Source organism: Martes martes, assembly GCF_963455335.1.
Source record: "Martes martes genome assembly, chromosome: 3".
Lineage (NCBI taxonomy): Eukaryota > Metazoa > Chordata > Mammalia > Carnivora > Mustelidae > Martes > Martes martes.
This window is the reverse complement of record NC_137890.1, coordinates 101033592-101060605: the sequence shown is the minus strand read 5'-3', so window position 1 is coordinate 101060605 and position 27014 is coordinate 101033592. Positions and strand designations below refer to the sequence as shown.

General features: G+C 44.0%; 1 protein-coding gene across 1 annotated transcript in view; it reads right to left on the bottom strand.

Moving 5' to 3' along the window:
• Nucleotides 1–27014, bottom strand: part of MGAT5 (alpha-1,6-mannosylglycoprotein 6-beta-N-acetylglucosaminyltransferase) — a 312019-nt gene that overhangs the window by 119922 nt on the left and 165083 nt on the right. The window contains exons 5-7 of the mRNA XM_080799785.1: nucleotides 16714–16790; nucleotides 15562–15651; nucleotides 129–200 (exon numbers count right to left, since the gene is read on the bottom strand). Coding sequence (XP_080655911.1) covers nucleotides 129–200; nucleotides 15562–15651; nucleotides 16714–16790 — 239 coding nt within the window. The remainder of the gene's footprint in view (nucleotides 1–128; nucleotides 201–15561; nucleotides 15652–16713; nucleotides 16791–27014) is intronic.

The following is a 27014-nucleotide window of genomic DNA, read 5'->3' as shown; positions in this document are numbered from 1 at the left end:
ACAGGCCTGCAGAGAGAAGTTCTTCCATTTACTGTGATTTCAGGTTATAGTGGGCCTGTCTAGCTGACTCCAAAGGTATCCCTTGGCATAGAACCAAATCACAACCCTAGTTTCCAAAAATCACTCACCAATGAATTATGATCAGCTTCTTCATAGGGATTTTTGGCTCTCCAAGGTAAATGAGGACACCAATTTTCAACCTGAAAAATATATGAGAGACACTAAGTCTGCTGGTTCATCTGTAAACCATATAATGGCCGTACTAAGCACCAAGTACCATTCCTGGCACACAATACCACTACATTGAAGGGGTTGTTCCTGCTGTTAGGCTTTCATGGTTTCAGCGAGCAGCGTAGACCCAGGGGACCTCTCACATGGAGGAACAACCATAGCAAAGGTCTCAAGGAGCCCACAACTACACCTTCTATCTGTCCTTCAAGCACTTCGCGCTGCGGGCTCCTTCATCCGGTAAGCTTCATGTGTCTACACCAGATGGAGAGCGGTGGGGGACGTCTCCCAGCAAAAAGGTAAAAGACAGAGACTGCCGGGGAATGAGAAGGTAATGACAGACATGCTCTGTTATCTGCTGCAGCATGTCTGGAAAGGAAACCACATGGCGTTTGAGTTACAGAGCTCCTTCATTCATCTCAGAATTAGGAAAGCAGCTGATCGTTTAAGGCTAATTGATCAAGACTTCCCCTCATTTTCTGGCTGTTCATTTCACACTAGCTCATCTCAAGGAAGAAGATGGTAAAAACTATCGGAGAAAGAGATAAAAGGAAAAAGGAGAAAAAAAAAAAACAAAACTCTCAGCAATCTTGCGAGAGCCGCTCTAGAAGATGGATTGTTCTGTCAATGCACAGAAGTTTAAAGAGTTGAGGGGAAGAGCAAAACCGCCCAATTTTACAGGAATTCCTTCAAAAAGGTTACCGAACAAAATTAGGCAAAAAAAAAAAATAAATAAAAAATCACAGTTTCTAGTAAAAGAAAGAAGAAAGCTGCAGTGACAAATATTGCTGGCCTCTTTGTTAAAACTGGCCATACAATGATGCCAAGCTACCATATCCCCTGTGTACACATAGGTGAGGACATCATTAAAGGTGCCTGATGAACGGTCACTGAAACTATCTTTTTCTGCATTCTTTCTCCGGCTAGCTGGGCCTACGGTAATACACAGAGCATGTGGGAGGGGGACAGCCTTGAAGGGCCACGGCCTCCTCCGCCAGGAATGCGGATTCCGTCGAGATGGTTTGCCCATCAGCTTGGGGTGCGTTTTCAAACACACACAGCAGTTTCCCTCATCTGGAAATTGCGCTTAATGCCAGGTAATTTTGACTATGACCAAAATAACTGCGTGATTTGCATAAAGCCATCTGCCTGTGCAAATGATGGGAAAGCAATAAGTGGAGGGCAGCAGAGCTTGGGGGAGGGCAGAATCCCTAGATAGGAAAAGACCAATATTCTCTCTCTCTTTTTTTTCTGGTGGAGTAAAATTAGACTTTACCATATTTGTGAATGACTTCAGAGACTCAAAAGGACTCCCCAGGAGGAAAGCTGAAATGGTTTCTACTCCTAAAAAACGAAAATACTGACTTGTCTTGGATGGCTGTGCCTAATTATGGAGCCCTTGCAGCAGTATCACGGTGAGAAGCAATATCTGGGGCTCCACACATGTGAGAAATGAGGGAAAATCAGTGGAAAAGCAGCCTACAAGCAGATGAAGCCTCAGCTGGTCCCAGCAGCAGTGCAAACATCTGCACCTTGGAATCTCAGGCCAGCGTGAATTATCTCCTTCCAATTAAATTCTTGCAAATGGACTAAATAAAACATTGCTATAAGGCATATTCATAACATGAAGGCTTCCGATGGGCTAGAAACACTGTGAGACCTTCAACCCCACACAAAACGGATGAGGAGGAGCGAGCAGGGTACAGATCTGAAGTCAGCCTCACACTAAATTAAGTAACGACGTGTTCACAGCCACATGTCAGGATAAAGAATTTCCCCACAAATAGCCTAATGGGGAAAGATGAAACAAGACCGTGCATAAAGAAAGTCCATCAAACGGAGAGACATGAGTGAGATGAGATATTGACAAAGAAAAGTACATTCCCTCCTTGCTCTTCTGCCCTCAAAAGAACCTCCCAAAATTCACTCAGATGAAAATACTGTCCGAGGGGATCTTCTAAAATAGGACTTCCCTACAGAATACTCAGGACTTTAATTCCTCTTTGAAAGTGATCATTTATGTCAGTTCTTGTTACTCTAAATCACTGGATAATACTTTGCAAGGCTTCAAGGGCATGGCTGAAAGTACAGAAAACAGAGTCAGTGCATTTTAGCTTTTTAGCAAGAAATCTTCTTGTTATATATTCACTTGCAATGAAGGAAAAAGCGATTATGAACATCTCTGACACTGAATGAAGATGGTGGTTTTTAAGGTTGCTGTTTTTGTACACAGTGACAGGATGACTGGCTAACAAAATAATTAAATTATACATAAACCAATTTCCCCATGGGAAGGGGGTGGGGAACCAAACCATTTTTTTTTTCTGAAACCTCAGAAGATTACCAAAATTGGAAGAAAGCCAGAACTGGCAATAACTCCAAGTACTGAAACAAACAGCCCGCAAATGAGCAACATTTTCCTAAATAAGAGTGTCATTAATAACACTCAGGGAAAGTCTTGCCTAAGGCTAGTAATTCAACCTCCTAATCCCTAATTTTGTTTTCTGCCTGATTTACCTAGGGCCATTTAATGAGTCCAACCGCCTCCCCCCCCACCCCCCCCCGCCCTGCAAAGCAAACCCCCCAAGAAAGCTGGATCCTACAATGAGCCCAGTGCCTTCCTGCTCTGGAAGGTCTTCTAGTTCAAATTATTCTTACCATGTTTTCTCTGCTTCTTAGAACCCTCATGGCCTACATCGGCCTGTTGCCTTCCTATGTCCATGCCTTTGGCCACATTTTTCCAACTGCGACCCTTGGCACTCTCCCTGGGACAGGATTTTGTATTTGCCCTGGGCACAGGCACCATGGACCGTCCCACTGTCCACACCCACCCCTGCCCAGCTCCTGGGAGTTGGGGAGCCCTGCCTCAAGACCTCTGCCAGGGAAGGAACTGGATAGTTTTCAAATAGTCCGCAAATCACCATAGTACGTCTACACACTGAAAACCACCTGAGTTCATGGCAACACACACTCAATAATCAACAGAGGAGCCAAACCATGACTCAATCTTCCATTTGAAGGCAAAAACTCCTTCCCAGAACCCATCTTTTTAGCACACTATCCTCAGGCCACAAAGTGAAGAGGCAAGAAAAACAGAAAAAAACCCCAGCCAGGCTAGAACTTTGGAACATTACCACATGTTCCATGCAGAGAGACCTATAAATCACCTTGCTGGAATAAGAAGATATAAAATTAACCTTTGATATGCCTCCTCCCAATGATTTAAACTTCTTTGATCTGAGAAGGTTTTGCAGCTTAACCATGAGCATGTGAGTCCAAACAAAGTCCCCAAACAACTCATGTAGGTCACACTTACTTCCAAGGTCTGTACAATGGACAATTCATTATATTTCAGAAAAAACAAACCACTGGTTATACATATACAGCTCAAGTTAGAATTTAAAGAGGGCAAAGAAGTAATAAAATCATAGCAAAAACTAGTAGGAGGTTTAAAATATATATGCACAAATTTATGTGCGACTGGTATAACTTTATAGTAACATTCTACTCTTCGGAAAGAATAACGATCAGGTACTGTCGTGGCCTCTTCTCTCATGATTAATGTGAAGTGTTTGGCTCTAATGGATCACTAACATATAGAATTTCATGCTGTATTTTTCAGATAGTAAATGCAATCAAAACTCAATGAGAAAAATCTGTAAGAAAGGTGAGCTTATCTCTGAAATGATGGTGTTATGGGTGCTTTTCATTTTCTTCTTTATGCTAATCTGCACATTATGATTTTTTACAATGAATGTTTATTAATAGAGTAATTTCTAAAGGAGTTACCTTACATAAGCATATGGTCACTTACTGAAGGTTTACAGTAAGTCAGGATCTCTGGGAAAAAAAACAAATGAGTTTGCATGCATTATATCATTTAATCCCCTGAAAAGCCATGTGACATGGGTACCATCACCGGGGTCAAGGCTCCAAGGGGATGGGAACTTGCCAAGGTAAGCTCACCAGTGAGCAGCAGGGCTGGGTGACAACTGGGGTCTTTTGCTCCCCTGAGACCAGAACATGTCAGAGCCTCCCTTAAAGGCCAAGCTTAGTGAGGGACAGACAACCGCTGAGTAGGGAAAGCACACTGAATCTGGAATCGGCTAAAATGGATTCTGTGCTCAGCTCTACCAACAACTAGGCATATAAACTTAAACCATTTAGCTTTTAAGTTTTCTCATTTACCAAATGAAGGCATTGGCTCAGCTGACCTTTTCCTTTTTTTTTTTTCCCACAAAGATTTAATTTATTTTGGGAGGGGGGGAAGAATATGAATGAGCAACCAGCAGGGGGAGTAGCAGTTGGAGAGGGAGAAGTAGACTCCCTACTGAGTAGGGAGTGTGATGTGGAGCTCAATCCCAGAACCCTGACATCACGACCTGAGCTGAAGGAAGATGCTTAACCGGCTGTGCCACTCAGGCGCCCCTTAGATGACTCCCTAACAACCCTGTTAAACTATAAGATCTGAGAAAGATAATCCTCCATCATCCTATGCAGGCTAGTTGGTTATATATCAAAAACATACAACTGACTATATATCTATTGACTTAATACACTGATTAGTCATACGAATATAGATACATATACCTCCATACATGTATTTGTCATACTGATGATAACTTCGAATGACGTTACTCACAGAGGTATACGCTTAAAAAAAAAGGCCTTCTCTACCCTGCTCTATCTCCCACCCACCCCCCTTTCTCAAGTCTCAAAAAGCCAATGCAAATGGTAAAAGATGTCTACCCATCACTGTGTGGTTCAGCTCTCTAGACTGGTCCTCTGCACCAAACACCTGAGCTGATAAATATTTGGGCCAAATTGTTTGTTAGGAAACGGCTGTATATGGTGGGCAGGGTGAGGGAGACTAAGGATAAAAATAAAAGCTACACTGTACGAGGAGCCAAGCAGTAGGATAAGCACCTGACACACATAACCTCACTTGGTCTTCAAACAATCCCCTGGGAAAGGCCACTTCTCATGCCGGATGAGGACACAGCATGGGGAGGACCCACGGCTGAGGAATGACGTGCCATCTGTCCCCTTAATCACCACGTGATGCGCACGGAACCCAGACCTTTGTGTCCCGTGGTCTCGCCAGCACAGTCCACTCTTCAGTGTTGGAGTATAATTGCCTAAAGCTTCTATAGAAAATCCTTCAAAACAAGTCTGCTCTGCTCCTACTGTGTGGCAGTGCTGTAAGGACAATGAAAGGAGTAAGAACTCCCTGCTGGCAACTCCTGCCCCCAACGTCTGTTCTATGCAGCAAGCGTGATTGTTGTCAAGTCAAAACTGGACCACATCCTACGCTAACTCAAACCCTTTAGAGGTTTTCTCCTTGTACTTAGAATTAAGCCCGGAATTTACATCAAGATCCTACAGAATGGGACCTGAACCCTGGATGTCTCACTCACCCGGCCCTCCATACAAGACCCTCCTTCCAAGTCCAAACAGAACATCCTTACCTCACAAGGGCAATCCAATATGTGTGAGTAGGGGTGTGTGTGTGTGTGTGAAAAGGACAGCAAGTTCAACTAGAAGTTCAGATAAATAATCTTTTTTTTTTAAGTATAAGTATGTTCCATGCAGTGTTTGTCACCTACTTATAGTTTAAAGAAACTGTCTACCAGAAATTCAAATATCATTGGGTACCCTGTATTTTACATGGGAACCCTCCACCTCAGAGCTTCTACATTTGTTATTCTTTCTCCCCGAAATATTCTCCCTTCCAGAGGGTTCCCGTGTGTGACTCCCTTACAACCACACTGTGCTCTAACTTCTCCTCAGAGAAGCCTTCCCTGACCTACTTACCTGGCTGCTCTGTATCCTAACTCTACTTTTTCCCCCTTGGAACACCCAGCACTTGTGGAAATGATTCTGTGTCCCATGTGAATGATATTCCTCAAGAACAGAAATTTCGATTTGCCTGCTCGGGGCTCTATCCTCCGCCCTGAGAACAGTGCCTGGCATACAGTAGGGACTCGGATCATTACTGGAGTGGTGAAAGAATGGTTCAAGGACGTGACTTGAGCACTAAAGATATTCACGATGATCCTCTTTTCTACTTAGGTGGCCCTTACCCGCCATCGTCATTTCATGAGAACCTTCCGACAACACACTGAGGCGGGCGGGCGAGGCAGGCTCTCCCTCCATCTCACTGAAAAGAAACCGGGTGGAAAGCTCTAGGCCACATACGTAGCTGTATCTAGACACATTTTGGAGCCTCCTGTGTATTCTCTAATACTGTACATGACTGCCCCCTACCAAGGCAGGCAGGAATATTATAACCAGAGAGTTCTGGACCAAACATGTGTGACAGAGAGAGCCAATGGCTGGTGCAATCCAACACTGTTCTCTGGGGGCTAGGGAAGGGGCAGAACTTCAACAAAAGCTACAGTAAGTATCCCACATATCAAAAACCAGTCGGGTGCTGATGGCAGGATGTCACAGTTTCAAAAATCCATCCCAAATCACCACAGGGGAAGCAGTGTCAATCTTCTCTTTCACAGGGCGAGGCAGCAAGTGAATTCCTCTGTAGCCAACCACACAGGGATGCACGGAGATGCTTTCCTATAACCAGCTCTTCCTGGGCACACGTCCTGCTGAGCACACCACAGTGGCAACGCTGGCCCCATTGGGCCACATCTACGCTTTGATAGCCAAAGGCACCCAATTTATAGAGGTAGTCACATTCTAGACATAGGGGACAGAGTGCCTCTTCTGTGTTATTATGTAATTTTGCCTTAAGCATAGATGCAGGCAAATAATGCTCAAGTGACAATGAGAATAAAAGATGGGCAAGAAAGCTGTGCCTTCTAATATAATTGGCTCATTCCATTCTCTTAGTCCCTCCAATGTCTTATAGACCTAATACGAAAGAGCATTATATTAAATTGCAAATAAGTGCTCAAAATACCCCTGGCTTCAAACTTAATGTTTTAGCAGATTTTAATGTTATGAATTTCACAACATTTTTCTCAAGGTTAGAAAGGTGATAGCTGGGAGCAGTTACTCAGAACAAACACACAAAAATCTATCACTTATTTTTTTGAAAGTACTCTAAACAGGATATTTTATTAAATAAATATGTATGCCAGACACCATTATATCTGTGAACAAAACAGAGGAAAAATCTCCCTGGAGATTAGTTTCCTTGAACTTGTTTTTATTGTTGGATATTGATAGTTACCCCAGGACCTTTGCACTTATTGTTGCCACTGCCCATTAAATACCTCTGCCAGACATCTATACTTCTTACTCTCTTGCTTTCTTCAAACTCATGCTCCAATATCATCCTCTCATCTTCTCAGTAGGGCATTTCCCAACTACTTCATCTAAAACTGACACCATCATTCGTCATAAGTGCTTCTTAGTACCCTCTTCTGTTTTATTTTTCTCCATGGTGCTTAACACAATCTAAGAAATATACATTTTACTATTGTTTTTGTCTGTCTCCCCCTACAAAACAAAACCTTAATGAGGAAAGCTCATCTTTCTGTTCATTGTTCCATCCCCCAGCACTCAGCAAAACCCAAGAACAATGAAGGCTTCTGGCACCCAGACTGTGGTCTCTCACTGAGAGGAACTGGTGGTCCTCAGACAAATGGTAAATTCCTGGTCTAGGGTAGAAACTGGGTCAGGGGAACCTGGAAGATTTTGTCATACCAGATAGGTAAAAACCATTCGAAACTGTCAGGGTCATGTTGAAAGGATCCAGAAGACAACTGGCATTTTGAGAACTGGTAAGAAAATAATTGGAGTAGACTGAACGTAATAAATATGTTTCAATTGAAGAGTTCATACTGATAAAACCAAGAAGCATACAAACAAACAAAGCACTGGTCAGCAGTTGAAGACGCTAGGAAACCAACAGAGAGACAGGGTTCCTATGTGAGCAGTCTCTCATGGAAACTGAATACAGATGAAGAGTCACTTCTCTTCATAAAAGTATTCCTAAGGGGAGCCTAGTTGGCTCAGTTGGTGGAGGGTGACTCTTGATCTCAGGGTCATGAGTTTAAGCCCCACAGTGAGGGTAGAGATTACTTAAAAATAAAATTTAAAAAAATAGTCTATTAAGAAGGGACCCCTAATGAATCAAAGAACCCAGGCATGGGTCATTGACAACTGCTAACGTCATAAAAACAGAGACACTGGGCATTGTGTGCCTTCTGACAGAAGCAGACAATACCATGAAGAAGTTTTGCAAAAAAATACTAAGCCTGACTCTGATCAAGTCTCAGATCTAACTATCAATTTACAGGAAACAAACAGTAATACAAGGATCATCATCAGAATTCAGAGTATAACAACCTATCTAAGAAAATGAAGACGTTCTTCAAAAAAAGACAAAACATAAAGGGAAGAACGAGATGGAAGGGAAACTAACATTAAGAAGAAACTTAAGAGGGACACCTGGGTGGCTCAGTTGGTTAAGCGGCTGCCTTCGGCTCAGGTCATGATCCCAGGGTTCTGGGATCGAGTCCCACATCGGGCTCCTTGCTCAGCAGGGAGCCTGCTTCTCCCTCTGCCTCTGCCTGCCTCTCTGTCTGCCTGTGCTCACTCTCTCTGACAAATAAATAAATAAAATCTTTAAAAAAAAAAAAAAAGAAGAAACTTAAGAGACACCAACAATTTCAGTATATGATCTTTACTTGAAACCCAGTTCAAATAAATAAACTTTAATTTATAAGACTGCCTAGAAAATGCAAACACTCATTAGGTATTTTATGATCTTAAGGAATTATGTTAATTTTAGATATGAGATGGTATTATCAGTTAAACTGGGAGTAGGTACAGGATTTCAAGGAGTCTTAAAGATATATACGGAAACATTTGCGGATCCTAAGACCTTTGGAATTTGCTTCAACACAATGGGCTGGGGGAGTAATTGAAAAGATCTTGGCCATGAACTGGCAATTGTTGAATCTCATCAAGGGCCCATACGAGTTTGTTATACTCTTCTTTAACATGGGTCTAAAATTTTCCATATTAAAAAAGTTCAAAACATAAAAATGTTGCAGCTCTTTCATTGGCATGCAGTAGGAATTGTAAAAGACAGTATCTAAAAGTTTGCAAAACACAAGTTGGAGACGATTGCGTGGAAGCCCTGTCTGCCACATGCGTTTCAAGGAGCCAAGAGGTGCTGTGCTGGTGTGGGGTTTGTCAAGTCCTGTCATTTACCCTTCTCATGTGTGTTTAAGATTTTATTTACTCATTTGACAGGGACACAGTGATAGAGGGAACACAAGAAGGGGAGCGGGAGAGGGAGAAGCAGGCTTCCCGCTGAGCAGGGAGCCCAATGCGAGGCTCGATCCCAGGACCCTGGGATCATGGCCTGAGCCAAAGGCAGACACTTAACAACTGAGCCACCGAGGTGCCCCGCCCTTCTCATGTTTGTAAGGTGGCAGCCAGAACAAGAAGTGTGAGAACCCATGATGTAGTATGTGAAACTCACAAACGTTTATCTGCAAGAAGATAAACTTGGAGACAGGAGGGTCTGAATGGATGGAACCAATAGATCAGTTAGCGGGACCAACACACTCAGGACTGTTTAAAAAAAATCCATTTCCTAAGAATGCATTAGAACTCAGGTAATGAAAGCAAGGAAAACACACCGATGAAAAAGCTACAAGGAAAGGCTGAACTCAAAAAGTAGCAAAACAGGATCATTAATCTCTGCTACCTCCTTTACTGCCCAGAAATGATTATCTCACAGAAAGGGAATTCCCAATCTCAAATGTCTAGACCTTTCCAAAGTATGTGTTGGTATTCTCAGGCAACAGTCAAAGGATATTTTTAAAATACTCCCTGACCTGTCCCAAAATGTTAGTTATGTTTTTTTCATTCAGGTTTTCTCTTGCAACCGAAACATTCAATTCTTCATTGCTGCCCACTCTGACAAATTAGTCTACGCAACACCATTTCCAAGTTATCTCTAGCAGCCAACACAGCCCATAAATCCAAATCATTGTACTGGTTATTAGGATTTCATTTCATGCTCGCATTCACAAACATTTAAGCTTTCAACCTTTGCTGTTGGGCATTAATCTTGGCATTAATCAAGGGATTAAGTACGCTGAATTTCAACTCAAGGTTAATAGCATGCTCAGCCAATATTAGTTTTACATATTGCCAAGGGAAAACAGAAAGAGGCAAAGACCTTTATGCCTGTTGTTCCTGAAATATAAGACACAGATTGATGAGGAAGGCAGGAAATTGCCTCCTTTGTTCCTTCATGAGGGCGTCTCACACACACGCACATAAGCACACGCACTCGTTTGTCCAGTCCAAATTGGTGTCTGAAGCAACAGCTTGTATATATCCTAAGTTCCGGCAATCGATTGCTGGGCAATTTGCTTATTTTCGAGCAACTATACATGCAACGGCAGCAGAAGTGTTTTAAAAAAAAAAAAAAAAAAAGCACAAACAAATGAAGAAGTCTAGGAGGGCATGAGAGTTGCTCGAGTAATTGGGTAAAGAGATAAAAATGTGTGGGTGTCCGGTACGTCACCACCATCCACCAGTGTAATAGCAACAGGGGGAAAGAAATTCATTCTAAATTTCATAAAATCTGTTAGTGGGAAAAGGCTCTGCAGAGGGCCAAGTTAATATACCTGAAACAATGACAGAGTAATTACTTTATAGAGCCGTCTCTGTAACAGGAGTAGTTACATGGCTCGCAAAAACAGATCCAGAAAATAAACTGCCCGATGATCTGGAAAAGCAAGGCTGCCTAATGAAACATTCATTCACTCCCACCACCTGGAAAGGCTGAGCACCTGGCTTGCATGAGTTACGTCCACATGAGAATCAGTGTTGTTTCTCTTTTTTTTTTTTTGGCTGGTGGGGGCGGGGGGATCAAAATTCTGAGTATTCGAAAACTGACCATGAAGACTGATTAATGCAAACTAGCTAAATTAGAGCCATATTTCAAACACAATAGGTTTGGAGCCAGAACTGAATGCAAAGTTAAAGGTAATAAATCACTTACTTACCCGAGTTCTGTTTTTCTTTGACATGAAGGGGCAACAGTAATGCAAAGGAGACGACCACGAAGCACTTAGCCTCTCTGAGCTGTTCTGATTTGGCTGTTACTCAGAAGTGGGGGTGGAGGGGATAAATGAGATTGTGTATTTGAGGTGTCTGGCATACAGCGAGGCTCAATAATGTGTCATTCTTCTCTTTCTGTCTTCCACCTAACAAGGGCAGTGCCTGGACTCACACCATACACAGTCCTGGGTCCAACGTCAGACGCATCGAAAGCATCGCTGGGTATAACCTCAGGGGAAGTACTGCTGGCTGCTTTTTCTGGGATTTACCAAGAAGGACGTGTAGACTACAAGTCGGAGAGGGCACAAGCAGAAGTTCACAGCACTGTAATTCAGTGGAAGTTGGCACACCGAGACAACCAAGAGGAAGAAAAATGAAAGCTGAGCGCCATCTATCCCCTAGGACTGGGTGGAGTCCCGCTGTATGGATTCAACTGGTGACTGACCACAGTTACTTCGTGGCTTTTTTTGTTTGTTTCTGTTGAAGTCCTGGAGGTTAAACATAAATGGAAACCAGAACTGGCTCTTCCATGAGGATTAAGAAGAGAATAGAAGTGACTGGAACATCTGCTGATCAAGTAAACAAGTCGACCAGAGATGCCTTCCTTCATTGTTTTCAGGGTGGCAAGGGAATCCTGGCATAGGACAGGCAGTTCAATCAAACAACAAAAAGAGGAAGGTTTCAAGAAGAAGCAAGAGAGAAAACAGAGCAAAAGAAAAATCTAGACTGAAAACGGCACTATAAAGACACGGATGCTGTCCAGGATTTGGAAAATACTAGCCCAGAATTGGCTTTATGACCACCTCTGGTCATTTCCAATTAACAAGGGCAGGGGTACACTGCTGGTCCTTAGATCCAGCTCCCAGTTCCAATGCAAACATAAGTATCATATGCAGAGAAAAGAAGTCAAGGGGAACAGCTAGTGGCATTTCTACATCACCAGAAATAAAAGATCTAAAAATAAATTAGTGTTAGAACCAGAAATTGGTTCTAATTGTAAAACAAAATCAAGTCTCTGTATAAAATGCCCCCAAATGGTCCTCAGATAATGACAACATCAAAACCACACAGGCATCAATTGGGTTTTCTGAGTGTCATCTATCTGCCCGGCTCTATTCTATGCACATTCCCATAGACACTCAGGAATCATCACAGTAGGATCCTTTAAAAACAAAGTTAAAACCATTATTTTATAAAGGAAGAACATGAGGTGCCAAGAGGGTAAGTCACTTGTCCAGAAGTACAGTGTTTAGAAAGCGTCAAAGACAGTGTGACCTCAGCGATGAGGCGCTAAGGCAGCCTTTCCTATCCACGAGGCCACAGCGGTGAGATTCTCTTCCAAATCTTACAGAGTACCAATTAAGATGCCATAATAAAATGCAATCTTTCTAAAAGCTTTTATTTATTTATTTGGGACAACACAAACAGGGGGAGAAGCAGAGGGAGAGGGAGAAGCAGACTCTGCTGAGGACGGAGCCTGATGCAGGACTCAATCCCAGGACCCTGGGATCACGACCTGAGCTGAGGGCAGACACTTAGTTGACTGAGCCACCCAGGAGCCTCAAAATGCAATTTTTTTTTTTTTTTTAATGCCAGAGTTTCAAGGTTTCAGATTTAAACTAAAAAAGAAGTTCTGAGTTCTGTCTGCAGAGAAACTCACTCCACCCTGCTTTGACTCTACTACCTGCACCCATTCTTCTGCTTCCATTAGGCTCGTCCTGAGTGCACATCACGGTGCCAAGAAACAGAGTTCTCACCAACTGCTGACATCTGATGAATGTAATAGATATTTGGTAAGTGATCAGTGAACTGAATTCAGCTGAACAGAAAAAAAAAAACCAGATCATCTGCATGAGCAGAGAGAGGAAAAGTCAAAGAAAGTACCATTCCACACTTTGGAAAGAGGAAAAATAGTTATGGGTTCTGAAATGAGACACGCCGGCTCCAGGGTCAAGAGTGTTATGATCCGTCACACCATCCCCAGCCCCGGCTGTCCCACACTCCCCAGAGGCTCCCTGTTCTCATCTTAGCCACATCCTTCGTCCACTGCGAATGCAGTTGGGCAGCAACTTCACAGGAAGAAAACTAGGTCACAAATAATTGTGGTCCCTTCCCATCTGGACCGTTCTCCCACACAATCCCAGCTCTGGCTTGGGAGATGGAGGGAAGGCTGGAGTGGAATGTAATTCTCTACCTGGACCTCAGCAGTATGCCCAACATGAAAAGTCTCAGGAAGCCATGAAATTAGCCCAGTCTGTCAATCAGGGAGCACAGTTGGATTCTGGCTCAATTCTATCAAATGGAAAGGGGAAGGAAACTTTTGAAAATTAAACTGAAGGAGGAACCTTTTCCTTGGGGCAGGACAAGTGTTTCTAATTGACTTCTCACTGGAGTGCCGGCTCACCCAGGGCCCCAGGCCTCATTTTTCTGGAGAAGGAAATGAGAAGGTGGGCTACAGCCTACCCCAGCCCCAAACACACTCAAATAAATGCGAAAGAATTAATTTGCCAGCAGCCTGCTAATGAGGAGCATCACATACCCAACCCACAGCGCTTTTAATTTCCAAGAGATAATTTAACTATCATTAGCTCTGAGGCCTCTTCATGATGGCTGCGGGGTGGTCATGGTGCAACCATATTTCAAAAAAAAAAAGTCTGAGTGGCTCTCAGAAGGGAAAGAGATATAAAGGTAAAGGAAAGGGACAAACCCCACAGAATTCAAGGCCACGTGCCCTGTGGTGATATTGGTTTGGCCTCCATCCCCAAAAGCTGTCCCCTGTCCCCTTGTGACACAGAGGGGAGGCGCCTGAGGCTCACACAAAAAATTACAGCATAAGTATGTCATTAGCCTCAAAATGGAGGCGTTCTCTTTCCTGCGTTATAGCACCAGGGAGCTGTTATTAACTGCTGGTCAAACAGCAACAGCACACCGCAGTAGACAGCCTCTGAAATTAGCCAGCACCCACTTCACAAGCCCCTAGGGCTGCCTTTGTTCGTCAAGGGTGGAGGGGAAGCCAGCTTCTCACTCCCTACTCAGGTCTTCCCCATACTCGCCCCATACAGTCTTAACTCTGCCCCAACCCCTCCATTTTCTTCAAGGTGAAACAGAAATCATCAAAGCATATTACAAGCAATTCCATGTGGCCTATGCAATGTCGTGCTTAAAAAAAAGCTGCTATTTGAATTTAAGGGTAGAAATGAAAATAAGGCTCAGCTAAAAAGGTTTTTTTTAAAAAGCTAAAAATAGCTCAGCTTATAAGCAAATACCTACTTCAGCCAATAAGCCCAAGAAAAAGATGCTTGACATCACCGATCATTATGAAAAGGCAAACCAAACCGCAGGGAGATACCACTGTACACCCGTTAGCGTCGCTACTCTGACAAAACAGAAAACAGCAAGTGTTGGCAAGGATACGGACAAACTGCAACCCTCATGCACTGCTGGGAGGAAGGGAAAACGAAGCCCTTGCTTTGGAGAAGTTTGTGGTTCCTCAAAAAAATAGGAACAGAATTACCATATGATTCAGCCACTCCACTTCTGGATATGCACACAAAGGAAGAGAAAGCGGAGTTTCAAAGGGTTGTGTACACACCCATGTTCACAGCCACATTATTCACAATAATTCCAAGGCGGAAGGAAGTAACCCAAGTATCCATCAACGGATAGATGGATAAGCAAAAGGTGGTATAATAACACAATGGAATATTACTCAGTCTTGAAAAGGAAAGAAATGTTGACAGACTATAAACATGAATGGAATTTGAGTATATCAAGTTAACTGAAATAAGACAGTCACAAAAAGGAAAATACTGTGTAAATTATACAAGTAGTGAGAAGAGTCAAAATCAGTGAGACAGATTAGAATGGTTGTGTTCAGGGGCTGGAGGTAGCGGGGAATAGGGAGTCACTGTTTAATGGGTAGAGTGTCAGGTTTGCAAGATGAATTATCAGGAGATGGATGCTGGTGATGGTTGTACCACAGTATGAATGTACTTAATTCCCCCTAAATGGTCAAGATGGAACACTTTATGTTCATGTATTTTACTAGATTTTTTTTTTTTAAATCAGGGAAAGAAAATGTAAATAACTACATCAGCTGGTTGTTTCCCTCAAGGAAGAAAGAATTATCCTATTTAGGAGCTGGGGAAAATAATGAAGAAAGGAACCATAGGTCCACCACGTAAAAAGAATACACATTTCTTGACTTTTCGAATTCCAGGCTCAGCTGCAACCCTGACTAACCACACCTTTGCACACCCCAGAGCCAGAGAAGCAACTCACCTCACTGAGGTAAATAAAAAAAGAGCAGGTGGACCCATCCACTCCATAATCTGCGTAGCAGGGATCCGAGCGCCACATATCTTTCATCCACTGAAACGACAAGAGCCAGGTAAGGACACCCATGAGCAGCCTGTTACTGATGGGCCCACACATCCGCTGACAGAGAAGGCAAGGGTATGAAGGGCAAGGAGCACTGAGTGGCTCAGACTTGGGCCTGAGGCTCAGAGTCACTGAGCTGAGGTCGGGACAACAGATGCCCAGTTCCCAGATGGTCCATCGGGAGACACTGGCTTGAGCTGGGCCTTAGCAGAGGTGCTCACGATAGAGGAAGGCTGCAAGACATACAGGGCAGTAAAGCCCAGGACAGCCAGTGGCCAGGGGACATTTATCAAAAACAGCTGCCTGAGGGGACCCTTGTGTCAAAACCCTTCTCCCTAGAGAGCTATAGTTTCACGAGCTCCAGTACCGGGCCTGGAACAGAGAGAGTGAATGCAGGCGTGCGAGGTGTGCATGGCACGCATGAGTCCTGAACAGGAACCGTGCCGATGCTTCTGGGCTGTGGTCTCACCATCCTAAGGATATATTAGAACTGAGACTTTTCTCTGAAAACTGCTGAGCAGGGGAGTGGTCTCCCTCAGGGCAGGCCATATAAAAAGGGATTTTAAAAAAAAAATGTGAAGAGTGAAAGAGTGTCCAAGCATCTCTGGTTACTCAGCTGCAAATGCTAATGTGACATTTAAATCTCAATCTGGAGACCTCATGGCTGGGGCCTGGGTACCGGGGGAGAGGGAGGCCGGACCCCGCATAATGGCAGTCCCTTGTCAATGGCCCTTGAAGGATCACCTGCTGGAGGCTGGGAATGCCAGGGGAAGGCGCTTCAAAGACACAGCAGGCCCCCGAAGTGGCCCAGGCTCTTTCAGTCTCACCAGTTAGAGCCATTGTTGACTAACCCCATGGAGTTGGCATAAGCAGACAAGGGTTGTCATGGCCACAGCCCCAAACGGGCAGGATTGAGGCACCCTTGAAATGAGCTCCTTATAGAGCTTGCTTGCCATTTGGATTACTGGGGAGTTACAGAGAGGGGAGAGGAAGGAAGATGCTATCGGTGCAGACTGAAGATGGGGGGATGAGCAGACATTACTTCTGCCTTACCTTGATTTTCCCCTCGCAGTGGGGGTAGCCATCCATAGGAGGCAATACACATTTTTCTTGAGCTCCATTAATGATATCTGTAAGACAAAAAGAACAAAGGATACCATAAAGTTCATGAAACACAAACCTAACACCCTTGAAAGCAAGGGGCAGGGAAAAAAACAGGAAAATGGAGTCTATACGGAGAGCCAGGCTCTGACCCGTGGAAACCCTCCAGAGGGCCACGGCTCCAGTGGGTCTGCAGCGAGGACCCCCCCACCGGATGGCCAAAGACCTACGAGGCATGCGGCCTCACTTGGAAGGATGAGCTACACCAACTGCGGTGCTTGCTGGAAAATCTGCAACTGGAACAGAATGCAAATGGAGGCCAGGCAACAGACCCACGAGACTGGGAGAGAGCACGAGGGCTGGCAGGGCCTGGGAGAGAGCACGAGGGCTGGCAGGGCCATGCTAGGCTATGCAGACAAACTGAGGTCAGGGGCAGCTTCAGGACATGTGCTTGAGTGGCCGGCTAAAGACAGGCAAACAGAACCGGCGTACAGAGAAGTATAGAAGGCCGCCAGACACATCTGCGAGGGACAGCTCCATAGGGACCTGGTTCTTAAATTTCTGCAGAGGTCTCCTTACTGCTTCACATATTTCCTCACAGGTCAACTCCCCTTCTGTGAACCAGCTCAAGTGGATTCCTATTCCTTTTGATGACAGAGTCAAAACTAAAAAGGAACTAAAAAGCTTACTTGTTTAGTGGTAGCCAACAGCCAGATACGTAAACCACTGAGCAGCAGTGTAAACACATTATGTAAGGGCGGACCAAGGGAAGGCACCCACCCCAGTCTCTAGGCTCAAAGAAGGCTTCCTGGATCTAGTGACATCTCAGCTAAGATGAGAAAATGAAGCAGGAGTGCATCAGGTGAAAGGGCCAGGGAGAGACGGTGTCCAAGGACCTGGGGAGGCTCCAAATACAGGGACATGCTCCGAGTGGAATTTAGAAGTGGGAGGTACTGAGTGGTCAGACTGGAGATCAGGCAGGGCCCAAGCAGAAAGGCCTCCAGCAAGTGCCCTGATGAAGACTTTAAACTTTGAGCAAAGGACACAGGAGAACACTGAATGCTTTTAAGAAGGGAATGGTTAAGATCAGACTGATGTTTAGGAATCCTCATTTCAGCTGGAAACTAGGACAACTCTAAACCTACATGCTTCTCTTCGGGGACCAACAATATTTTCCAGACATGCTTGGAAAATGTCACCATTACTTACTGCCAACAATTTTCTATACAAAGTGCTAATGAGAAATTAGATACCAAACCACAGTATCATTCAACAGTAGTATTCAAACGAGGTTAGTAGCTGCTGGGGCTAAAACAAAAGCTGTACCTGTCCTTGAAAATTAGTTCTTTTGACAGTCTGAAACATAGGTTCTTCACCTCTTGATTCAGCATTTTCATGAACATTCTACCTGCTAAGCGGATAACGAGAGCATAAAATCAATATCCTCCTCATCATGGATTGCAGGCAGTGTCATTTAATAGTTAACGCAGAAGATACTTAGCTTGTCAGAGCCTCTGTTTCTCTGTCTGTAAAACTGAAATAAGTGCATCTCTGTTTCATCTAGGTCTTAGTCAGTAAGATAATATTTGTAGAAAGTCTAGTCTGGCACTCCCGACAGCAGACTCTCACCGCAGACCATAGTAGGTGCTTAAAAAGTTGGCATTTGCTGTGTAATTCCATACAACTTACACTCAGTATATCTAGGAAAGCAGTATTTCAAAAGCACAGATCTTCTGGAAATGCATTCTCGGTGACTTTGAAATGAAAGCAGGCATGAGGTGGCAGATCTCCCTAGAGCTCCCCCCTTCTCTCTCTCACTTGTAAGGGGACAGAGAGCTCCAGAACCCACTAACAGATGCCTCCCCAAAGAACAGAGATGCCTTTCAAGGACTGCTGATCCTATATTTGTTTCAGATTTTGCTTGGCAAATTTACCAAGCAAATAAGCAGCACAGGTTCCAAGAAAGTAAGCAGAGTCTGAAACAGCTGTGGGTTGGGGTAACAGGACATTTAAGGGGATGCTTAGGGAGACATGCTCCCCTTCCTCTCCACACTCTAAGCACCGTTCTAGTTCCAGACATTCAGAGCCAGAAATTACGGAAACGAGAGACTACAGAGTTGGAGGTGGGGTAACGTGGACTGAAGAGAAATCACCGGCTGGTAAAATAAACTAGTAAGTCCAGGAAGGCCTGCCATCAAAGCCTGGCTGCTGACGGTGTGGGTCCTTTTCAAAACGACTTTCAAGGAATAACAATATGTTATGCCAAGAGTTGGCAACCCTTTTCTGCGAAGGACCAGATAGTAAATATTTGAGGCTTGGCAAGCCACACGGTGTCTGCCCCAGCTACGCCACTCTGGATTGTAGCAGGAAAGCAACCACAGACAATAGGGGAATGAGTAGGTGTGGCTGGGTTCCAATAAAACTTCACTTACAAAAACAGACACAGACCCCTACATTTGCTATGCTAAGTCTCAAAAAAAGGATGCTCGTTTGTGCGAAGACCTGCTGAAATGACTTTTTGGAGGACACCAGTGGGTATTCCTCAGCCCTATCCCTATCCTTCATCCACTTGGTTAACACCCTTCCTCAAAGATCTAGTTCAAGATTCACCTCCATAAGAAACAGGCCAAGCCCTTCCTTTCCAGGCCAAACCAGAATTTAGGATTTAGTGCTGCCTTCCTGCTCAAATCTCTCCCATGACCATGAGCAGTCCTGTTCTCTCCTCCACATGGGCCATCACCCCTTCCAGGATGAGGATGCCGTGGGAAGGTCACTGTCCCCGCCCCATCACCAGGCACTCCACAGGTGCTGGCTGACTTAATCAACACACAGGTTCTGCCTGCTCCATCTCCCCGACTGACTCTTCAGCTCAGGGAGAACTCGACCGCGCACAGGGATCTGTGCTAGACCCGGGTGTTTCCTCCTCTTCCATCTGGCAGCTTGTCAGCTAATCCAACAGGGTTCTCTCTGCCATTCCATTAATTTATGACCAATTTTCTCTCCATTTAGTTATACAGTGATGAGTCTGAATAAACAATGAGGCCCAGAAGTGGAGTTAAATGGCTTAAGGCTCTGGCATAGGAGGGATCTGTAAAAGGGGAAAAAAGGAAGTGCCAGCCTTCCCAAGGAGGAAAGAGCTGCTCCCTGAATCTGACCACCAGTAACCTGACTGCCGGTAGACTGAGCATGACCCTCTGCCACCTCCCACCTCCTGAGGAGTTTCAGCTCGTCTTAGAGGGCAGCTCCCTGTTCTGTTTTTCATCACAATGAAGAAAACTCAGTAAATAATGTCTTTATTAGAAGACTTTGCTACCTAGAGAAGAGCCTCCAGTTTAAGGTTGGTTAAAAAACAAAAATCCAGGCCCCAAAAGATTAATGTTCCTGCTTTTCAGGGAGACTTAACTTACTGTATATTAAGGTCCTTCAAAAGAAGACAGGATTCTGCCACAATGTTACTAGAATCTTTTCCTGCTCTTCACCTGATTCTCCCTTTTTTTGTTTTTGTAATGGTCAACGGGCAAGGGGAGAAAAGATGTTGACATCAGCAAAGAAGCTCAGTACCTCCTGCTGCTCAGGACTCAGTTTTGTCCCCTACCCTCCCCAAATCAGCCAAAGCTGTGTTTCACCAAAAACTTCATCTCTGCACTGATTCCACGGCATTGTCAACCAGGTATTACACAGAGGGCAGACTGCCTCGGTGTGCAAATCCCGTGATTTTATCAGTCACCTGGACCCACCACACAGTGCAGCAGGGGCTCCAGTATGGCTTTAATCTAAGAAGACACTTTTCTTATGATCAGATGCTTACGACTCAGGAAGGACATGTGTGCACGAGGAACAGAAGTGACAGAGAAGCTCATGAACACACAGAGCGGGAGTTCCTGCCAAGTGTGGAGTCAAGTTCTCCATGTGGGGATCGTCCCCGTGTTGACAGAGGGGCCGTGGCAGTCTCTCTTCTTTTTTAAAAAATTTTATTTATTTATGTGAGAGAGAGAGAGAGAGAGAGAGAGAGAGAGTGCGCAGGGGAGTGGGAGAAGGAGAAGCAGACTTCCCGCTGAGCAGGGAGCCCGATGCAGTCTCGATCCCAGAACCCGGGGACCATGGCCTGAGCTGAACGTAGACGCTCAACTGACTGAGCCACCCAGGCACCCCCCGACACACAGAGGACTTTTTACTGACCCTTCCCCCACCCCTGAGGAAGAAAGGAGACAGCAGGGCGGGCAGAGAGGGCAGAAGCCAGTGGTACAGATGGGCTCAGAGACAATGAGAACAAAAATAAGTGGAACAGGAAACAAAGGTGGGTGATAACTTCCCCTGAGATATTACCTGCCTTTCTACAGGGTGGACATGTACACAATCACATTTTATATTAACCGCACCCTCCAGAAAAGGAAGGCAGTTACCTCATCTTATAGCTTGGGAAGGAGAAACTTTAAAATCCTCAGCATCCACCTCCAAACTCAGCCCACGGTCTCCAAGAATGTGCTTCCTGTCGTGCGCTCAAATGTCAAGGCTGGATCCTTGAGACAAGACACAGTCTGTGTCCTCACGGAGCGCACTGCAGTGGGGTGAAGGGACCTGACACAACAGAGCCAGACACATGCTGACTGAGGTCCCCCACCACACCCCCCAGAAGGCAGGATGGCGCCCTCCGGGCTGGGGCCCAGCACCCAACATGGCACCTGCCCTAACACTGGCTCCAGAGTCTTCTTTTTAATGAATGGAATGAACAAATGTAATAAAGGGGTGAAAAACTCAAGTTCCAGAGAAGGGGAGAGGGGAGAAAGTGCCACAGAAGAAAGTGCCTCACTAAGAACCACTGCGCCAAAAATGACGAGTTCTGGAACAACAGAACTCAGGGATTTGCATCCAACACAAGGAAAAATGGCAGAAACATGCGGCAGGGAAAGAAGAGTCATTTCTGATGCAGGGAGTGGATGTGGCCTACTCCACGTGAGTTACTGGTGTTCATAACTTACTGGCATTTCAAAAGACAGGCTTACTCTGGAAAACAGTATGGAGGTTTCTCAAAGTCTCGAAAAATAGAGCTCCCCTACAACCCAGCAATCACACTACTGGGTATTTACCTCAAAGATACAAATGTAGTGCTCCGAAGGGACATGTGGGCCCAAATGTTGATGGCAGCAACGTCCACAATAGCCAAACTATGGGAAGAACCTAGATGTCCATCAACAGATGAATGGATAAAGAAGATGTGGTGTATATATACGATGGGATACTATGCAGCCATCAAAAACTGAAATCTTGCCATTTGCAACGACATGGATGGAACTAGAGGGTATCATGCTAAGCGAAATAAGTCCACCAGAGAAAGACAATTATCATGATTTCACTGATATGAGGAATTTAAGAAACAAAACAGAGGATCACAGGGGAAGGGGGGAAATAAAACAAGATGAAATCAGAGAGAGTGACAAACCATAAGAGACTCTTAAGCACAGGAAACAAAGTGAGGGCTGCTGGGTGGGGAGGGAGGTGGGGGGATGGGGTAACTGGGTGACAGGCATTAAGGAGGGCATGTGACGTAATGAGCACTGGGTGTTACATAAGCCTGATGCATCACTGAATTCTACCTCTGAAATTAATACTATGCTATATGTTTGTTAATGGAATTTAAATAAAAAATAAAATGCAAAAAATAAAATAAAAAACAAAAAAATAATAAAAAGACAGGCTTATTGTTTTGTGAGAGCTGATCTGAAAGTGTTATAAGTGACCCGTCCTGATGCATTTTCAAACACAGGATCCACTGGGTACCGTACAAAGATACCTTCATCTTTTAGCTGCCCACTTCACATGTACACGGAGACATGTACACACATGTCCTGTGTGTCTTTAAGAACGTTATCAACAATTAACTACGTAGCCTCAGGAAACACCTATGCTAACTAACTAACTATTTATTTATTTATTTATTTAAATATTTATTTATTTATTTGACTAACAGAGACCACAAGTAGGCAGAGAGGCAGGCAGAGAGAGAGGCGGAAACAGGCTCCCCACTGAGCGGAGAGCCCGATGTGGGCTCGGCTCAATCCTGGGACCCTGGGACCATTACCCAAGCCGAAGGCAGAGTCTTTAACCCACTGAGCCACCCAGGCGCCCCATATACTAACTATTTAAAGTTAATGCTAATTACTCCTTACTGCTGAACAAGAGATCTAGAAATTCATTTATTTTTAAAGATTTTATTTATCTATTTGAGAGAGAGAGAATGAAAGAGAAGGAGAGAGAGCATGAGAGGGGGCAGGGTCAGAGGGAGAAGCAGACTCCCCGCTGAGCAGGGAGCCCAATGCAGGACTGGATTCTGGGACTCCAGGATCATGACCTGAGCCAAAGGCAACTGAGCCACCGAGGCGCCCCAAGATCTAGAAACTTAAAAAAAAATGCTATAGTCTGGTGTCATCCTTAATCCTAATTGTATCAATGCTTCTGGGTGGCACCCCACATAAGAAGCCCAAGTCCACAATGGTGGGCAATGATGAAAAAGTGAGGAGGTGGAGGGGAGGTAGGGAGGTAGGGAGCGAGGCAGAGAGGTGTTCATAAATGAGCCCTACACAGAAGATAGTTATTTCAAAGTGAGAGCTGACCCTACCAAGAAGGTAGCTTCCTTCGTCAAGGTTCGATTTTCCGTGTATTAACTATAGCAAAGATGACTAGTGTTAGAAATGAAACTTGTTTTTAAGTACAACACAGGCTTGTAGAACAGGACCAGTAACTTTATATCTAGAACTGAACATGCATCTGATAGGTGAAGGGCGTCTGATTCCCTCCTAGCTACTTTATAGGGATGGGGAGAGAAAAGAAAGAAGAAAGAAAAAATGGTAGGTGTAAAAAAAAAAAGTCTCGGAAACCTCACCATGACTATCTGTTCTCCCCAGGAAGTTTTAGGGAAGGAACTGAGGTCAGTCTCCTGGTCCAGTCCCTTTGCCGGCAGCTCAGATAAACATCTTCAGGAGTGAGGGCTCGATTCCACCCAAAGGCACCCCACACATATTTCCTCTCAAAAGATAAAGGGTCTCCAGTGATTGTGTTTTGTGTGTAGGACAAGCCAGTGTTTCTCTCGGAACACCTGATAGGAACATGCAGCCCCTGTTATCAGATGGCCCCTGCTGAGCATCCACGTGTGCACGCCACTGGCCCAGCTGTTCTGTGCTGTTCTGTGCCAGCTGGGAACAGGCTGCATCCCTGCGCTCAGCCTGGAGACTGGAGACGAGGCTCCTGCCAGCACTTCCATCAGCTGGCCTTGCTTCAGGAGTTAATAGCAATAAATCGGACAGAAATCAGCCATGGTGAAATATAATCTCCCATTAAAAATGACCTCACCAGTCATTCTCAGCTTGGCAAATATTCATTTAGGGCCACTTTACATTTGCATTATAAAGAAAGTGATTTAATCTCTATAACTGAGTCATTCCAGTCCCAGGGTTCATAGGAACAGGAAGCTCTCTGCCCTCAAAAGGAGCTGGGGACCAACAATGCAATGGGCTCAACTCCCTTACAGACCCCAGGGACAGATACTGGGCACCTTGAAAAGAATTATTTCTATTTTGTTTTTTAACCCAGGAACCTAGAAATACAATCATTGTACTAAAATGTTTTAAGGTTGCAAGGGACTTTTCCCGACTCATAAAACCAAGATTTACAGAAATGAAGTGCTCTATTCATTCACTGATTAAAGGAAGTTCATTAAGCATCTCCCATATATAAAGTTCATTAAGCATCTCCCATATATAAAGCATTCTGCACGTATCCCCCAGGCCTCTGTCTTCTAGGCAAAATGATTTCCACCACACTATCTGTAGGTAATTAAAAGGCACACCACTGGGGCGCTTGGGTGGCTCAGTGGGTTGAACATCCAACTCCTGATTTTGGCTGGGGTTGTGATCTGAGGGTCGTGGGATCCAGCTCCACATCTGCTTGCCCTTCTCCTTCTGCTTCTCCCTGAACTCTTTCTCTTGCTCTCTCTCCCTCAAATAAATAATTAAAATATATTAAATATATTTATTTATATTATATTATTTAATATATATTAAATATATTTAAATATATTTAAAATATATTTTAAATATATAAATACAAATGTATTTATATATATATATTTTATATATATAAATATAAATTAAAATATATTAAAATATATTAAAATAATTAAAACTTTAAAAACAAAACAAAACACACCACCACCATGACCACCACCTTCATGTTCTGCACAGGGAATCTAAGAGTCAACTCTGAAGGATGAAATGACAACTTCTCCTTCCTCTCTATGCTGCCAAGGATTTCACAGACTTGCTAATAAGCACCCAGAGCTACAGTATTGCCCATATACAAATACTATGGACATAATGGAAGTCAATGAGAAAATAGTATTCAAGGTAGAGTTTCTCCGTGTATTTTTCAAGAAATGGAACCAACATGTAAAAAGAATGAAGCTGTAAGGACTATGAAAACATAGTAACAGACAAATAACCCTGGATTATTTATGCTTCCCTTTGTCATACCCTGTCTTACTTTTTTGGAGGGGGGGGACAGGATTATCTGCCAAACAAAGCTTTTAAGTCAGCATTAATAAGGTTTTCTCTGTTCTTGGTAAAATGGAATCAATAAGGAAACCTAGCATTACTATTTTCAGTATGAGAGGCAGAGCCTATATAAGAATGTCACACAAAGGACTCTGAGAAACAAACTGAGGGTTTTGGAGGGGGGTGGTAGGGGTTGGGTGAGCCTGGTTGTGGGTATTAAGGAGGGTACGTATTGCATGGAGCACTGGGGTGGTGCATAAACAATGAATTTTGGAACACTGAAATTAAATTAAATTAAATTAAATAATAAAAAAAGAATGTCACAAATGCATAAACACACACACACACACACACACACACACACACACACCCTACCCCTCCATTCTGATAAGTCCCCAGACATTCTACTGATATAAGCATATCAGATTTCTAGGAATGTTCAAGGAAAAGAGGTTGGCTATCACACACCTAGGAGCACATATGCAGAGTGGGCAGAAAACCTGCCACTCACTAGAAGAAAGCCTACCGCCATTAGTCATCAGGGAAACATAGATCAAAACCACAGGGGGATACCACATCAGCATCACCTCCAGTGAAAGAGCCATCATCAAAAACTCACATAGCAACCAGAGTTGGCAAGGATGTGCAGACATCAGAACCCTCAAATCCTGCTGATGGGAATCTAAAATGGTGTGGCTACTTTGGGAAACAGTCTAGAAGTTCTTTAAAAAGTTAAAAACAGAGTTACCATCTGACCCAGTAATCCCACTCCTGGGTAGACGACAAAGAGAAATGAAAATATTCTGTCCACACAAAAACTTATACACAAATGTTCACAGTAACATTTTTCAGAAGAGCCCAAAGTGCAGAAAAACTCAAATGTTTATCAACTGATCAATGGATAGACAAAATGTGTCATATCCATGTGACTCAATGTTATTCAGCCATAAAAAGGAAAGACATACTGATTTATGCTACATACATGAACCTTAAAAACATTAAACTAAGTGAAAGAAAGCTGTCACGAAAGACAGCATACTATATAGTTTCATGTGTATGAAATGTTTGGAAGAGGCAGCTCTAAACAGAGAGAAGTAGATGAGTGGTGGCCTAGGGCTGGGGGAAGGAGTGGCTGGAAGAGTGATGGCGAAACTGCACAGGTATCTTTCGGAGGTGATAAAAATGTTCTTAAGTTGACTGTGGTGACATGGCCACACAACCCTGTGAATATCCTTAAAGCTCTGGAATTGTACACTTTAAATGGGTGAACTGCATGGTATGTGAATTATAGCTCAATAAAACTCTTCCAAAAACCACACAGACAAAAACAAAAAAAACCTGCCATGGGTTCATTCCACAAAATACTGTATCTACATATGACGTATGTAGATATCTACATACGTCATATGTAGATATCTACATATGTATCTACATATGACAGTGTCTGTAATGCTGTCAGTACCTCCCCAAGAAGTATACACAGGAACACAAAGCCATCGTTACCTTGAGGGAGTCTAGAATGTAACTCAAGCTTGCACAGCTGCCCGCCAGAAAGGGAAGTTAACACACCATGCAAGTTCCAGCGACACAGCTCTCAGAGGCGCAGGCAAGGAGAGGAAGAAGCTGGACCTCTCAGCCCATCTGCCACCCTCCCAGCTCTCATCGCCCTTCAAACCACTCTAACCAATTTTGAGCTGAACACTCCGC